General features: G+C 45.3%; 1 protein-coding gene across 6 annotated transcripts in view; it reads left to right on the top strand.

Moving 5' to 3' along the window:
• The window catches only part of LOC116444371 (probable E3 ubiquitin-protein ligase HERC3), a 45,306-nt gene extending 30,637 nt beyond the window's left edge, over window positions 1–14,669 (top strand). For 4 of the 6 annotated variants that reach the window (XM_032109725.1, XM_032109727.1, XM_032109726.1 and 1 more), the window contains 12 exons: window positions 548–711; window positions 1,213–1,326; window positions 2,603–2,626; window positions 2,714–2,803; window positions 4,606–4,776; window positions 5,404–5,547; window positions 6,839–7,005; window positions 8,117–8,183; window positions 9,299–9,381; window positions 11,444–11,627; window positions 12,337–12,439; window positions 12,867–13,075. In XM_032109725.1, the coding sequence (XP_031965616.1) occupies window positions 548–711; window positions 1,213–1,326; window positions 2,603–2,626; window positions 2,714–2,803; window positions 4,606–4,776; window positions 5,404–5,547; window positions 6,839–7,005; window positions 8,117–8,183; window positions 9,299–9,381; window positions 11,444–11,627; window positions 12,337–12,439; window positions 12,867–13,075 (1,520 nt within the window). Of the gene's footprint in view, window positions 1–547; window positions 712–1,212; window positions 1,327–1,702; window positions 1,852–2,602; window positions 2,627–2,713; window positions 2,804–4,605; window positions 4,777–5,403; window positions 5,548–6,838; window positions 7,006–8,116; window positions 8,184–9,298; window positions 9,382–11,443; window positions 11,628–12,336; window positions 12,440–12,866 lie in introns of those variants that run through there. The other 2 variants (XM_032109724.1, XM_032109729.1) reach the window with 2 other exon arrangements.
• The last annotated feature ends 597 nt before the right edge of the window (window positions 14,670–15,266 follow it).

Here is a 15,266-nt window from a genome sequence, read left to right as displayed (position 1 = left end):
TTAGGTGTACACGTCCAGGTCATATTCATCGAGATGTACCCCGCTGAGTCTTTCCCTGTGTCTCTGTGTCTCTCTCCTTCTCGTGTATATATCCCCCCCAACATTGGGTATAACATTATAGGCTTTACTAATTAGCATATCTATCAAAGATTCCCCAATGAGAGGTTCAAGTGAGCCCCCCCCTCCCCAAGGAACCTTCCCCTGGATGGGTTCTATCTTGGTTTACAGAATGTGTTCTGGAGAGGACCTTGGGGTCTGGGGCACACTGATCCCTAGCTACGAAGCTTCTGAAATGTTTAGTCTCCTAGCTGAACAAACAAGTCCAAGAATGTAGGCAAAAAGCACTAGGAATACAGAAGCTGTAAAAAGGTATAACAGGGGTATGAAAGAAAAGGCAAAACTCTTCATGGCATCACTACAACTAGGGCAAGAATAGGGAAGTTTTTTGGAAGAGTCTTCAGGTGTATTCCCCTTTTCTCAGTTGTAACCCCTTAAGGGTTACTCTGGCCTTTGATTAAGGTTTATATTGATGTCCTCTGCTTTCCAGATAACTGGTGGTCTCAAGTGTGCCCAAGATACTTCCTCAGGCTCGTGGACCTCTACAAAGGTGCAGTGGTGTACCTCCTCAGTGGAAGGAAGACGCTGCTGATCCCAGTCCTGTTCAGCAGCTACATTACAGCTGCTCTCAGGCTTCTGGAGAAGCTCCACAAGGTGAGAGGAAAGCCCAGGCATGTGTTGGCTCGAGATGATTCAGTCTTGCCTGCTCTTTGCCAGTCGTGAGCTGTGTCACTGTCCACCAAGACACCTCGTGGGAAAGATGTTAGTGGCTTTCCTGAGTCCGAGGTTCTTGAAGATTGTTTAGTCCTGTCTCAAATACTACAAATAAAGTTACCCTGAACAAGGCTGCTGCTGGGCCATGCACTTCTGCATCACAAACACCTGTCCCTTGATGGCCTCCGCTCTCACTGTGTTGTTGCTGAGTAGTCTGGTTGAGGAGGAGAGGGAGCTAAAATAAGTTAGAAAGAGGTTTATCTTGATTCTTCTTGGTTTGTACTGAAATACAAGAGACTGTGTGTTTTTTGCAAGACTTTCTGGGTCCTTTTGTTGCAAGTTGTTACAATTGATTTTATGAAAGCAAACCTGTGTGTTACAAGAAAAATGCTGAATATGTATTAAAATATGCTGAATATTTTTATCTGTTCTCTTCACTAGGTGAATCAGAAGGTTAAACACGTGGAATATGATAAGTTTTATATCCCTGAGATTTCCAGCTTGGTGGACATTCAGGAGGATTATCTCATGTGGTTCTTGCACCAGGCTGGAATGGTAAGAGGTTTTATGTATAGTCATGAAAAAGCTGTCCATGTTTGTGTCTCTGGCCGTAGATCTGTATTTTCAGTATCCTTAATGAGAGTGTAATGTATTCAGTATAGGAGCATCTGTATGTTTAGTCTCTCAGATCTGAGTACTTGGTGGCTTTGCAAAATTGACTTAAAAACAAAAAAGGCTGTCAAAAGAGTTAGAGCTAACAATATTGAACCAAAGCTTGCAACAGTCTCTGTGATTATTCATGTGAATTTCATTCAGTCTTTGCACAAGGGGATTAATTCAGTCGCTGGATCCTTTTAATGTAATCAAGACCTCAGGAGCCAAGTCCTGTATTCTAAAATTATAATTTTTGCCCTTTACTTCTGCTGTTTAGGCAGGTATTGTGAATAATGTAGCCAGTGATGTTAAAATGTTGCTCTGTAAGAGGAGGCAGTGTGGCGTTCTGGCTAGGGGACTGAACCAAGCCTCAAGAGATGTGGGTTCTATTCCTGGCTCTTCCAGTAACCTGCTGGGTGATCTTGGGTAAGACCCTTCACCTCTTTTATGTCTCACTTTCCCATCTGTAAGAAAGGAGATAACTAAACTGAGGGCTGGAATATGCTGTGTGGGAACCCAGTGAGTTTATTTAATTATAGCAAGGAAAGGAATCCCAAGTGTAAAAAAACCACCAAAAAACATCTGCTGAGGGATACTGCAAGAGTAAAACCTGACTGTAGTGATAACTTTTGTGTGTGTTTTCATGGGCTTTGTAAATGCTGTGTGTGCTGTGTCCCCATCCTCTATTTTCCATCATTTAAATAGTGCTGCTTTGTGCTTTTAGTGAGCAGAACAATAAAATACTGACTTAAATTTTTATAAGGGATAGTTAAACGTGTCAATATGGCTAATGACGAGTCATTTGCATTGCAGGGGTGTTCTTGTATCACCATGTTGTGGCCTTATGGTCTCTCCTGTTTCATATGGTTTCTGCCTGAGGACTAGTTTTTTTGTTGCTCTTCATAAGAGCACGTTTCACCCATGGCAGACTAACACAGGCTTCTGTGTCAGTCAGTCTTCTTAGTAGTGTTTGCTGGTCACGTTTTGAATTAGACTTGTGCATTTTGTTGAGAAGGAAGTTCCCATGCTTTTCTTTGAGAGGAAGAAAAATGGGTTGTTGGTCCCAAAGGAGGAAAATTTACTTTGGGTCACCTTTGGACTAGTCCATCCAAAAAAGCCCACACAACATAAAATCGAAAGAGTAAAAGATTTTCATACTTCTCTTTTTCTTTCACAGAAAGTAAGGCCATCTATCATGCAGGTAAGAAAATTGTTTCTCAAGACTCTTTTTTAAAGAAGTGCTCTGGAAGCTGTGGCTAGGAGCAAATCTTGCCTGCCTTTCTTGCAGGACGCTGTGACTCTCTGCTCTTACCCTTTCATCTTCGATGCTCAAGCTAAGACCAAGATGTTACAGACAGATGCAGAATTACAGATGCAGGTAATCATTCTCTCTCCCAATTTTCCTGACACACTTCTTTTTTTCTGCCTTTTGCAACGGTGCCTGCATGGAAAGGGTGTTAAGTAGGAGCTGGTGGTACAACACATTATTGTTTCCATAATACAGGAGAGCAGTGTAGCTGGAGAACCTCTTTGCCCTGGATATTGCAGAGGCAGTGCTTGGTGTCTTTCCCTTCAAAATGCTTGTCTGGCAACATCAGAACTGCCGGATGTGCACGTGGTGACAATTTAAAGTGTATAGAGAAGGAGTAGTTATGTATTTATGATAGTCCAAGGACAAGGAGTAAGGTGAGGCCTCTGTTAGAGGAGCTGTAAGACTGGATAAGTAGACAAACGTTCAGGTGAGTGGACACTTGCTTCCAGATTCCTGCCTGGTGTGGGAGTGGCTGTTCCCTCTAACAATGAGGTGAGTGTTGTAGAGCAGCTCCTGGTGTTGTTTGTGGTTGCAGGCAGCAGCTGTTGTCAGCAGCCCATCCATCCATTTGCAGTGAGGGCACAGCCCCGGGGCCCTCCAGGAGTGTGCTGACAGCAGGTGTCCAGCTCCAGCACCCTGTAGGTGGCAGCCGAGCCAGCTCACAGCCAGGCTGTGGCAAGGGCAGCTGGCCTCTGTGCCAGTGTAAGTGCCCCAGTGCCAGGCATTGCTCACACAGGTGCCTCCTGAGGCAGGCAAAGCGTTGGGCACTGAGCCCTCATCCAGTGCAGCTGGGGCTGGGACTAGTCCCATCCTCTGTGAAATAAGTTTGCTGAGATCCTTGGTTGTCAGGTTCCTCCAGGGTGGAAAACTGTCCTCACAGTCACTTGTGGCCATGGTGCTAATTCCATGTCATACCCATCTCCTAGCTTTTCTACGCCTGCTTGAGCACACAGCCTGCAGCAAGGCAGAGGAGGCTTGGCCTATGCTCGGATGCTGCAGTCACTTGCTCCTGCTCTCATTTTGTCAGCCTCTTGCATGTTTTCAGCTGCCCAATTTGTAAGCAGTGCACTGCTGAGAGGAGGTATCAACCTTACCTTGGCAGAACAGCAGACGGGTACAGGGTTTGTTGTCCTGAGAGACAGGACCTTCAGCAAGACAACTACTTAGATGCCAGGGAAACCGGTGTTCTCTGAGTGCTGGAGCAGAGAAAGCCTGGTCCCTGGTGGATTTCTGTCTCAGGTTTAAGTGATCTTTAAACTGAATTTTCAAATGCGAATTTGCCGTTTACTATGGACAATGCGTGAGAAGACTAAGTGCAGCCAAAGCTTAGACTGGACTTTGTGCCTTGCCCATCTCCAGAAGATCCATGTGGATGAGGGCTTTGAATTGTATGTGATGGGTTCCCTGGTGCCTTGCCAGATCCGTTTGTCAGCTGGCTCCTTGCTTGGTATATTTGTAGCACTGTTTTCCCTCCTGGACTCATACTTACCTGAGTGTGTTCACACTGAGCTTCTTGACTCAGTAAACTGAGCATGAATAAGGCCTCTTCTCCCCACCCACCTGCCTAATGTAAAAAACAACATTCAGGGATTTGATCTCTGTTGCTCAAATGTGGTGAATTTATCAGTGGACTCAAAAGTGTTGGTGTGGGAAATGGGGGAACAGGTAGGCATACAGGCACACCCAGAGCGATGCCTTAGGTGATGCCTCTCAAGGTATCACAGTACAGAGTGAGCATGGGATTCTTGAACCCTGAGGAAACCAAAAAGGCAGAAAGGGACACCAGGCATGTAGTTGTTAGCTGCTTTCCCTTTACAGGAAGAAAGAAGCTGAGCTGTGGCTGCTTTTCACTTCTCTTTTATTTACAGGTTGCAATAAACGGTGCAAATTTGCAGAATGTCTTCATGCTTCTCACCCTGGAGCCTCTGCTGGCCAGAAGCCCTTTCCTGGTACTTCATGTTCGTAGGAGTAATTTAGTTGGTGATGCTTTGAGGGAGTTGAGCATCCATTCAGACATTGATTTGAAAAAACCTCTCAAAGTAAGTTTCCCCCATATCTTTAGCACCCTTGTGTCCAGCAGACATTTCTGCAGCCTTTCAGCTGTTCACATTACCACTACACCAGTGTGCAGTAACTTCTCCATAGGTATAGCACACAGGAGCACTCAATCTAGTCAGTGTAAAGGCTGAGTCTTTTTTCTGACTCCTGGAGTGCTTTGGCAGTGGATAGTTTACAAGAAGGCAAGCACAGGATTTACTCTTTTCCTGGTGTGTCAAGTGTACAAGAGCCAGGGGAGGAAGCATTTTATGATGTTATGCAGTCTCTGTTTTGCCCTTTTGCAGGAACAGGCTGTTTACAATAGGATGTGTTCTATCTCTGAGAGATTGTGGCAATCTTGAGTAGCTGCTGTCATGCTGCTGCTTTGATTGTTGGGAAGACAGGTGGTTATTTATGATTTGCATAAGGAGTTAAACATTCTCAAAATATCTGATTTGCCACCCCTGTTCCACTTCTGTCCCTGCAGGCAGAGCACTGAAACGAGCTCGTGGGTTGCCATGGGTTTGGGCATGTTGGACAAATTGCTTTGCATGGCTCCCAGTTAGAGAGAAGTCTGATTTACTCAGTCTCAGCTCTGCACCCCTGTCACTGACCTGCTTTTTTTACAGGTGATCTTTGATGGTGAGGAAGCTGTTGATGCTGGAGGAGTGACAAAGGAATTTTTCCTCCTGTTGTTAAAAGAACTACTCAATCCTATCTATGGCATGTTCACTTACTACCCAGAGTCAAACCTGCTGTGGTTTTCAGACACGGTAAGCCCTTGCCCTCTATACTTGCAGGTTGGAATAATATGCTGCATTTAAATTACAAGGAAGCTAGTGGCAAACTATGGGAAAGAAATGTTCTTCCTCTCATATTCTACCCGTGGTACAATGTGAACTCTATTTTCAGTTAGTGTAAATAGGTCCATTAACCTTAGCAGAACAGTGATGGTTGTGCCTGTTAAGGAGTTGGCGCTCTCTCTTTATTCTTATCCCTTAATAAAACTCATACTAAGGGTCAGGTGACAGGTTATAGAGCTCTTATCATCATGGATGTGATGGTCATGTGCTGTTTTACAGAATGAGAGGTTTAGGTGGTAATGGCATTCGAATTTTGTGCCCCCCTTGCTGTTCACATGATTGCAGCCAATCCACTTAGTCATGCATCACTATTGCCTTCAGGATCTAACGTTGTAAATGCTTTATGTGAGGAATTTCTAAACAGCCAGAAATATTGTAGTGTAAGGTTGTTGGTTTTGGAAGAGTGTGGAATGCAAGATCTGTACTGTCAGATGGCTGGAGGTGGTGGTTTATGTCCTTTTCTTCACCTTCAGAGGTAGCAAGATGGGAAATGACATTGCTAGTCTTCCCTTACGGTGTGGCTGTCCTGGCTGGGGGGTTACAAGGAAGGAAGTGGCGTGGTACCTTTTGTAACTTGTAAGCAGTATTGCAGAGCATTCAGTCCTAATGTCAGTGCTATAAAACAAGTCTTTTGACACCAGGAGTGATGACAGTGTAAGCACTGAAAGTGAGTGGTGTATTTGTAACATTTAACAAACGTGGGCAGCCAGTCTGTGACTGACACAGCAGTGTGAGAGTCAATATGTGAAGAAAAGGAGGCCTGTGCTAGCACCTCTGCTGGTGTATCTGCCTGGGTGGCACTGTGCTGGTGCAAAAGCTTTTAATAGAAAATAGGATGGGTGATAGGGAGAGGATTGTTATCACATTTTCTTGCAGTACATAGACAGTAAACATTGAAGCAGTGTTAGTGTCTAAATGCAGAGGTATTTAAAAAGGAGTTAAAAGGCGGGTAAGGTGGAAAGCTGCTGTTTCCACAGCTGATCATGGCTTATAAAAGTAATAGAGCATGGTTTCTGAAGCTTCATTTCCATGCCACACACCAGCAAGGACTTTACAACCAAAGTGGCACCTGATGGGAGCTCTCTGACTTCGTCCCAGTTGGAAAAGCAGGGTCTGGCTTCTTAGTGCATGGAGGATAGGGTACTGTGCATTGCACGGGTGACAGTGTGTCTCATCAGGATTTCTCTGTGTGGTTTTGCAGTGTTTTGTAGAACACAACTGGTTTCACTTGATTGGCATCATATGTGGTCTTGCAATATACAATTTCACAGTGGTAGACCTTCACTTTCCCTTGGCTCTGTACAAAAAACTCTTGAACGTGAAGCCCTGCCTAGAGGATTTGAAGGAGCTATCCCCTACGGAAGGAAGGTATGAAAATCAAAATTTGCAGCTTTTCTGGGAAGGTAGACCATCTAACTAAGAACAAGAAATGCCAAACTACGTAAAAGCTGATCAATAAGACACCTCCTGATGCTTTGGAGTGACTTATTAATTTGAGTGACTGTGGTCCTAGCAGCACATATGAGTTGGTGGTGAATTTTGTGTAAGACCTCTCTTCCACAGGGTATTGGACCCACCTGCTTAGGCTCCCACCCTCCTGACCCGCAGAAACTGGGTGCCAACACAGCCAAAAGACACATCCCACACCCCCCTTTGTGAGCAGGGCTGGAAGCCTGTCCCTGTCCTGTGTGGTTGTGTGTGTGGTCCCAGATCCCAGCCTCAGCCTTTCCCCTCGAGCCAGCCTCAGGCTGGCAAGCAGGGAACTGTGCATAGAGCTGTGGATTGTCCCATCCATGGACCAGAGCAGTTCTGACCTGCTCCTATGCCAGGAAGAAGTTGAATGGAGTGAAAGATTAACTTTTTCTAAGTGGTGTATCCAATCTTTTCTACCTAATTGCATAGGGATACTGGTTCCTCCCAACACTGGGAACTTAAGATCCCACTGTCTGACTGCTGTCTTCTCTCTTTTTCTGAGGTGCCATCTGATTTATCTACACAAAGTGACAGCTGTGTTTATCAATGATGAGGTAAAATGCCAGGAAGACAGTAGTAGGATTTTGGGGGGTGGCAGAGTATTTTCTGTATGATGGGGATACAGATGCAGTCCACTTCTGTCTCTTCCTCTACTCCCTCAGACCTTTGTGTGGTGATGACACAGAATTAAAACTTAAGAACTAGAAATGTAATTCTGTTCCAAAGCCAGGATCATTAAAGGTGATCCTTGAAATAGGTAGGCATGGACTGTATTTGATAGTTTCTGTGGACTGGCATTTATCCTGCTTCTAACAAAGCATCTCTTTATTTGAGGTGTATTTCCTTCTTACTGCTTCAGGTGACTCAGATTCTCTCTCTTGCAATCCTACTGCCCAGATGTATGATACTGTTTACTTCTGCTGAATTTGTTTTCCCTGTTAGAGGTATGGCTTTTTAAATCTCTGATTATTATTTTTTTTCTTTTTTTTCCCTACTTGTTATTTAGGAGTCTCCAGCAGCTTTTAGATTACCCCGGGGAAGATGTGGAGGAGACGTTCTGTTTGAATTTTACAGTAAGATACATTTAACATTCCAACTCTCTGATTACTGTGGTACAGTTGAAGCCCATCTATATTTTCATGTGTGTTGTGGCTTATTCCATATGCCTATAGCACATAGCCCATGCTAATGTTAAAATGTTCTTTGCTGTAACTCCCTTCTTCTTTTGTGTTTGTGTGGTCCTGAAAACCGAGCTAATAAGTAGATTAAGCTGAGTGGTTTTCAAAGTAGGCGTGTTGTCACTGTTCAAAGACCTGATGCTCTAACATGATATGAGTGATGGGTTCATCTTGAGCTGGATTTTTTGACTCTCTGTCTGAGGCCTGCCCTGGGGTAAAAACAAGGTGCCATAAAACTGCTCCACACTGTGAAGAACCTTGCTGAGCAAGGAGAGTGGTGCCCATTTCCTTGTTTCATGAATGAGCACATAAACTCTCTGGAGTGAGTCAGACCTGCATCTGACTGTGTCTCCTGCAAGACAGGGCTGTAATTTGGGATGAGGTAATGAAGCCATACTGATGCTAATGCAGTCTGTGTGAAAAAAGGATACCTTTAAAGTAACTAAAGAGACTTTTCTCCAAATTCTTTTTCACATGTAAGGGCCTCTTTTGTCTGTTGCAACTTGAAAATTGACCCTTACGCATTTTTTTTCAGGTAACCAGTTAGTGTACAGAGTGTGGGTTTGTACTGGTGCCCTCCTAGGCTGGCAAAAGCAGGAAGATGTCTGTGTCATTTATTCTTCCAGTGAGAGAGGATGAATTAACCTACTGAGTTTCTGTTAAAAAAGGGAGTCAGTTTTATTGTCAGAGCTTGTGCGCTTAGTTAAAAACAGGTTTTTAGTTATCCACCTCTTGGGTTTTTCTCCCCAGGAAGTTTACCTAAAATAATTTTTATTCCTTACTAAGTTCACATGTAAACTTAATAGCCGTCCTACAGCAAATGTAGGTGATGGAGGGTGATGAAGCACACAGGGTCCTTGGAGCAGAGAACAGAAGTTTCTGCACATACCTTTTTCTCTGGCCCACCGTTTACATGCCAGTCATCAGCTCTGAAAGGGGACTCTGTCTTTCTTCTAGGCATATGCCCTGAAAAATACTTCTGCTAAAATTAATTTCCTGGTTTTGTACAGATCTGCAGGGAAAGCTATGGTGTGACAGAGCAGAAGAACCTGATTGAAGATGGAGATAAAATCCTGGTGCAGAAGGACAACAGGCAAGTGGGGCACCTGTAGGGATGGACTCGTGTTTGTGGTGAAGTCAAGGTGCCACAGAAACCCTGTCTGAGGGGCAGTGTGTGTGGGGGGGAATTAGCAGTCACTGCAAACAAATTCTAAGACCAGTTGTTCACAAGTTACTGGGCACTAGTTGCACTTGAACAGAAATCAGGTTTTCATCACCTTTCCACCAATGTTTGGAAAATGTACCGTGGAATTGGATTGACGTCTTCCCTATAAAAGACCTCCATATAGACCCTTGGCAGTTTTCTCATTTTAGGCAGAGATTGGAGTGTGATTTTGACCCAGGTTAATATCCCTGGTGGCTCAGAGAGGAACTGTGCATGACCAGCAAAACTGAGCCTGGCAGACTTGTTTGTACTCCTAATTCTGGAGCCAGAAACACTTTCCTTTGAGCATGGCCTGACCCCCATCCCTGATCACAGCCAGAAGTACCTGCTGTACTTGGATCCCTTTCCATTTGACTGAACACCCCGGAGTTATTACTAGCACAGCTACCATTTCCCCCTCCCCTTTTTTTTTTGTCCAGCTGCTGAACTATTTTCTTCCCATAATCTTGTAATTGGATTTCTACAAATGCCTTTATTACTTGAAGCAGTGTTCACATTCTTTCTCTGCTGGCAAAACATTGTGATCCAGTGACTACTCAGCAGCATGGTTAGGGACTTGTACTAGGATTGCTGAAGACCTTGCTGGCAAGGCTGGAGATGAAGTAATTTCCTATTAATCTGATTATTTGAAAGGGTTTTGAATGTGTCTAAAGCCATTGCTGTAGCAAAAGCTTTGCCTGTGTTCCCTACTTTACTACTGCCCAAAATGGTGCAATTACACAGCTAAAGAGCTACCTCCCTGCAAAATGCACATGGAGATAGAGCAGGATAATTCTGTCTCCCTGCAAAGAGAAGATGGACTTCAGGTAAAACCGGAGGAGTGTTTCATCTACCCCTTCAACAGTGAAGGAGAGATGAAAATGCCAGTGACAGAACCCTTTAAGTTTTTGGGTTGGGCATGTACACTCAAAATAAAATCAGCCTTTTTTTTACTGTATGCCATACAGTACAAAGGAACACAGATTTTAGCTGAGAACATTTGGGAAGAGCACCAGGGTTAACTACTGGAACTGTTTATTGAGTCAGGATAGGATACAAAGGAAGAAAATCCTTAAGGAGAAAGGCTAGTGTGTAGCTCCACCGGCTTAACATTCCAAAATTCAATTGCTTCATCCTGATTGGAGTTTTGAACTCAAGCTAACCTCTAAATCCAAGTCTAGACATGGCTGTCAGTTTACCTTACAGTGCTGAATGACTTCTTCCACCTGTACATTGAGAGGCCAGGGACCAATTTGCTGCCCTATGGCCTGAATAGTTTGCTGTGTGCCTATCTATGGGCACTGCCCTTTCCCATGTGAGGAAAGTTCATTGGGAACTGGGGAATGCACAGGATTGCTGTAACTGACAAATGCAGAGCAGGAAATGCCTGCATTTTCCCTTTCTCCTTTGGAGTTCATAAAATGCTCTTGATGCAGGGTTCATGACCGTAACAGCCGGAGAGGAATTAAGCAACAGTTAAGTGCTTAATCATCTTGGATTTCCCTAATGCTCCGGTGACTGTGGGGAAAATGACAATAAAACAAATGCACTGGAAAATAACTCCCCCTTTGGTAGATGATTTCTTACTCCAAGTGTTCATTTTTGTTAGTCTTTTTACTTCCTCACGTGTCCCTCTATGCTGCTTTTGCATAGTGGATGTGGTGAGAATTCCTCCACCAAAAGGCCAGAGTATTTCTCTCAGTGGTGGAGAACCTGGGGGACCTCCCATGCCGCTGCTGCCAGGGAATAAGCAGACACGTGGTGGCACTTGCTGCTGAACACTTTGTCCACGTTGCAGTGGCTCGGTGAGAGGAGGGCAGTGGGTTGAGCCTGCTGGAGACTCGTGTTTGCAGAACATTTTACAGGCAGAAACAGGGAAACTTGGCAGTGCTGCTGCTTAGGCATGTGATTAAAAGTGCTTTCCTTTGCCTGCTTTCTCTCAATGCATTAGGGAAGAATTTGTTGAAGCCTACGTAAATTACATCTTCAACCTCTCCATCCAAGAGTGGTACACAGCCTTTTCTACCGGCTTCCTCAAAGTGTGTGGTGGGAAGGTCCTGGAACTCTTCCAGCCCACAGAGCTCAGGGCCATGATAGTTGGAAACAGTAACTACAACTGGGAGGAACTGGAGGAGGTAAAGCTTCCCTCTTGTACTTGTTTTTTTTAGCACAAGAGCCAGGATTGTGCAGTTGCATGAGATGGGCATTAGTCTGTGTCAGGAGATTGCATAAGCCACAAATGCATTTTCTGGTTTTTTATGCTCCTTGTACACCTTGCTGTCACTCACAGGAAAAGTCTGTCACTGTGCTGGCCTGCTACAGATAAAGCTCAGGGAGGAAATTCAGGATGAGGAAGGACAGGGAGAAGGACTCCCATCTGGGTTTTTTTTTAGGGATGAAGTTTAAGACTGAAGGGAGGAGACAAAGGGTCTTCACCTACAGTAAAACTCCATTGCACAATGGCAAAAGGTACACAAGGGTTCAAAGGGGAGTCTGAACACCCAGAAAGGGTTGTATCCTCTCAAAATCCATAGACCAGCAAGTTACAGTGCAGAACATATGATCCTGTTCATGAGTTCAGCCTGTGAACAGGCACTCCAGGATTGCTCTCCACACTTGTAATTAGCTGAAAAGCAAAAGCCTAATGTTTGCCTTCCTCACATTGCCAGGAGAGCCCTTGCCGGGTCTTTGAGCCGTGCCATTGCCCATCGCCCATCCTGTGTTCCCTTTCGAAGCTGTCAGGCAGTGAGCTGATGTCACATACTAGAAAAGATCAGGTCTGGGTTCTACTTAGTCTTTGCGTTCTAGCGCCAGCTGAAAATGTGGTGGTTTGGTTTTTAATAGAGCGCTGTCTATAAGGGAGACTACACGGCCACACACCCAACTGTGAGAATGTTCTGGGAGACTTTCCATGCATTTCCCTTGGAAAAGAAGAAGAAATTTCTCTGTAAGTATCTTGCAGTGATGCAGCATCTCCTGGAATTGAAGACTCAGGTGGGAGTGGCTGCAGAGTTTCATTGCATTAAGTTGGGTGATAGATCATGAGTGACAGTATCTGCTAGTCAGATCTGGGTTTTCCCTCTATTGTGTTTTCTTTCTCCCTTCTGTCCTGGGTAGCTGGCTCTAGGTGGCCCTGCTTGAGAGGAGGTTGGCCCTAAGGACCTCCAGAGGTCCCTTGAACCTCAGCCACTCAGATTCTGTGACTGCTGGAAAGATAAAGGCCAGTGTTGGTACCCAGCCCTGGCCTTGCTGTCCTGCAGCTCCCCTGGGAATCCAGTCCAGGCAGGGTGGGGCTGAAATTTGCCTGTGGGCGCAGCCTTGGTGGGAGGTGCCTCCCCTGCCCCCGCTGCCCGGCCTTCCCTGTGTCTCTGCAGTGTTCCTGACAGGCAGCGACCGCATTCCCATCTACGGCATGTCCAGCCTGCGCATCATCATCCAGTCGACGCCCAGCGGGGAGCAGTACCTGCCCGTGGCTCACACCTGCTACAACCTGCTGGACCTGCCCAAGTACAGCAGCAAAGAGGTCCTCAGCGCCCGCCTTATGCAGGCCATCGACCACTACGAGGGCTTCAGCTTGGCCTGACCCCACGGGGCAGGCACGGACTCCTGGGTGCTGAGCAAGAGAACGATGGGCTTGGGCTTTATTTTTGTAGGGGAATAGGTCTGAATTTTTTTTTTTTTTTGGGGGGGGGGGTGGGTGGTAAATATAAAGAATAATAATAGAGATGATGCAGTCTCAGCCTGATGCTGCCAGCATTTTGTGGGGCTTCAGCAGGGAGAGGTTCTTGCTTTGAATTTTCTTATCTGCTGAACAAAACCAGTTCAGTGGGCATTTCTGTTGTTTACCCTCCAACTTGACGTCACTGCCCTCCTGGCAATTCCTTGTAGTTTGCTTTTATTGCCCCCGTACACACACACTCTTACCTCTCCTTTTAATCCAGTTGAAATGTTTTGATGTCCCTTGCATTTAGGGTATGGTGGAAACTGAGGATGAAATAGCGATCTGCTCTTTGAAAAGCTGTGACTTCTCCCCACCCTTTTTTCCTCCCTTTTTAAATGCAAGCTGGTTCTTGCTTGCTTTGAATGGAAATGTCTCCTCTGCCCTTTGGTCCTTGGTGGATGGTACTGGGCTGGCATGTCATTTGTGACCCCAGAGTGGTGCATTAGTGATGTTGTGTCTCTTTGCACCAGGATGTCTCATGGAAAATACAGTGGTTTACAGAGGTTGGCTTGTTTTTCCTCACTCATGTTGAATCTTGTTTTCAAGCTTCTTGAAGAAGCCTCAGAGTCCCTCTGGAGTGGGGTTTGTGTTCAGGCTTGTGGAAGGACAAACCCTACCTGTAACAGCAGGTTTCTCTAAATGCCTCCCTTGTGCTGTGTTTCTGTCCTAGCAAGGCTGCAGTCTGGGTGGCTGGGCAGCCCTGTTTTTCCATCCCAACAGCCCTGTTATTCCAATACAAGGTAAGGTGGCTGCTTTTGCTGCTGCCACCTCTGTCCAGAGGAGTTGTGTGTGTGGATGTGTGTGCAGGGGTGTGTGAGTGTGGGAGGTGTGTGCAATCTCCAGTCTCATCAGGTGAGGTCAAAGAAAGGAAGAGGAGAGCCCCACTTGAGTGATAGCCCCCTGCTGGGAGATTGGTTTGATCTTTGCAAATGAGGGTTACTTTGCTGTTTGAGAACAGCCCCTCTCACTTGGCAGCTTTTTTGGCAGGGGGCCTGAAGGACAAGCTGTATGAATTAGACTGAAAATGTAGAAGAATCACTACCTAAATCTATCCTGTATGATTGGAGAGCTTTTGTCCTCTTTTCTCAGTCTCACTGCCCCATTAAGCAAAGTTTGAATGATTTTTCTCCCTTCTCCCCTGCCCTTTTTCAGGTCTTGATGTAAATCTCATTTTAAGCCTAGGGTGGTTTTGACATTGACTTGTTATTAGGACATAGTATTTATGCACCATGTTCAATTTACAGTATTGAACTTTGCACCTCATAACAAAAGGTTTTAGGCTTCTGGGTTTGTTTTGTTGTTTTTTTTTAAAGACAAGCTGTGGGCTACACGGAGAGACCCCCAGCCTCTTTCTAATGCAGCATTGAAGACAAATATACAATTATATCAAATGTTTATTTTCGATGTGTGTGTACATAGTACAGTATTATGCAATAAATTTGATGTTTAATTCTGATGGAGTGGCTGCCTTGTTGTGTGGGGAAGCAAAGGAGAGGCTGCTCCAAGCACCAGCACTGCATCTCCCCCTGTTCTGTCTCAAAGTCAGGAACATCCTCCTTGGGAAAGCTTGGACTTGAGAGCAGCCCTCAGTCATACCATCCCTCCCTTTCTCCTCCTTTCCTTCCTCTCATAGAGCAGCAGTGCCTTTTCCTCATGGCAGTGATGGCCAGCAAGGCTTCTCCATGTGTGCAGGTGAGTGGCTGTGGCTTAGGGAACCCTGACCACCTGGGGGCTCAGCCAGCAGTCGTGTGACCTCGTGGTGCTGGCCTGGCTCCCCAAGACTGTGGGACACCATTCAGGACACGCAGATGTAATTCATTCAGTGGCTCAGCTGTGAAGAGGAATTTTTCTGTGAGAAGGTTGAATTAAGAACAAGTGCACTACTTCCGTCCCTCTGTGGTAAATATAAATGCCTGTGGGTTAGACACATATATTGCATTTATGTTTAGATGGATGGATCCTATGTACACATAGGAATGTGCACACATCCTCTTCTATACAATACAGTGTGTGCACATTACTCTGTGATCTGCACTGTGTAACTGCACAAGGT

The sequence above is a fragment of the Corvus moneduloides genome, chromosome 5 (genome assembly GCF_009650955.1).
Source record: "Corvus moneduloides isolate bCorMon1 chromosome 5, bCorMon1.pri, whole genome shotgun sequence".
Lineage (NCBI taxonomy): Eukaryota > Metazoa > Chordata > Aves > Passeriformes > Corvidae > Corvus > Corvus moneduloides.
Note: the sequence above shows the minus strand (reverse complement) of the source record. Positions and strands in the feature narration are given on the sequence as shown.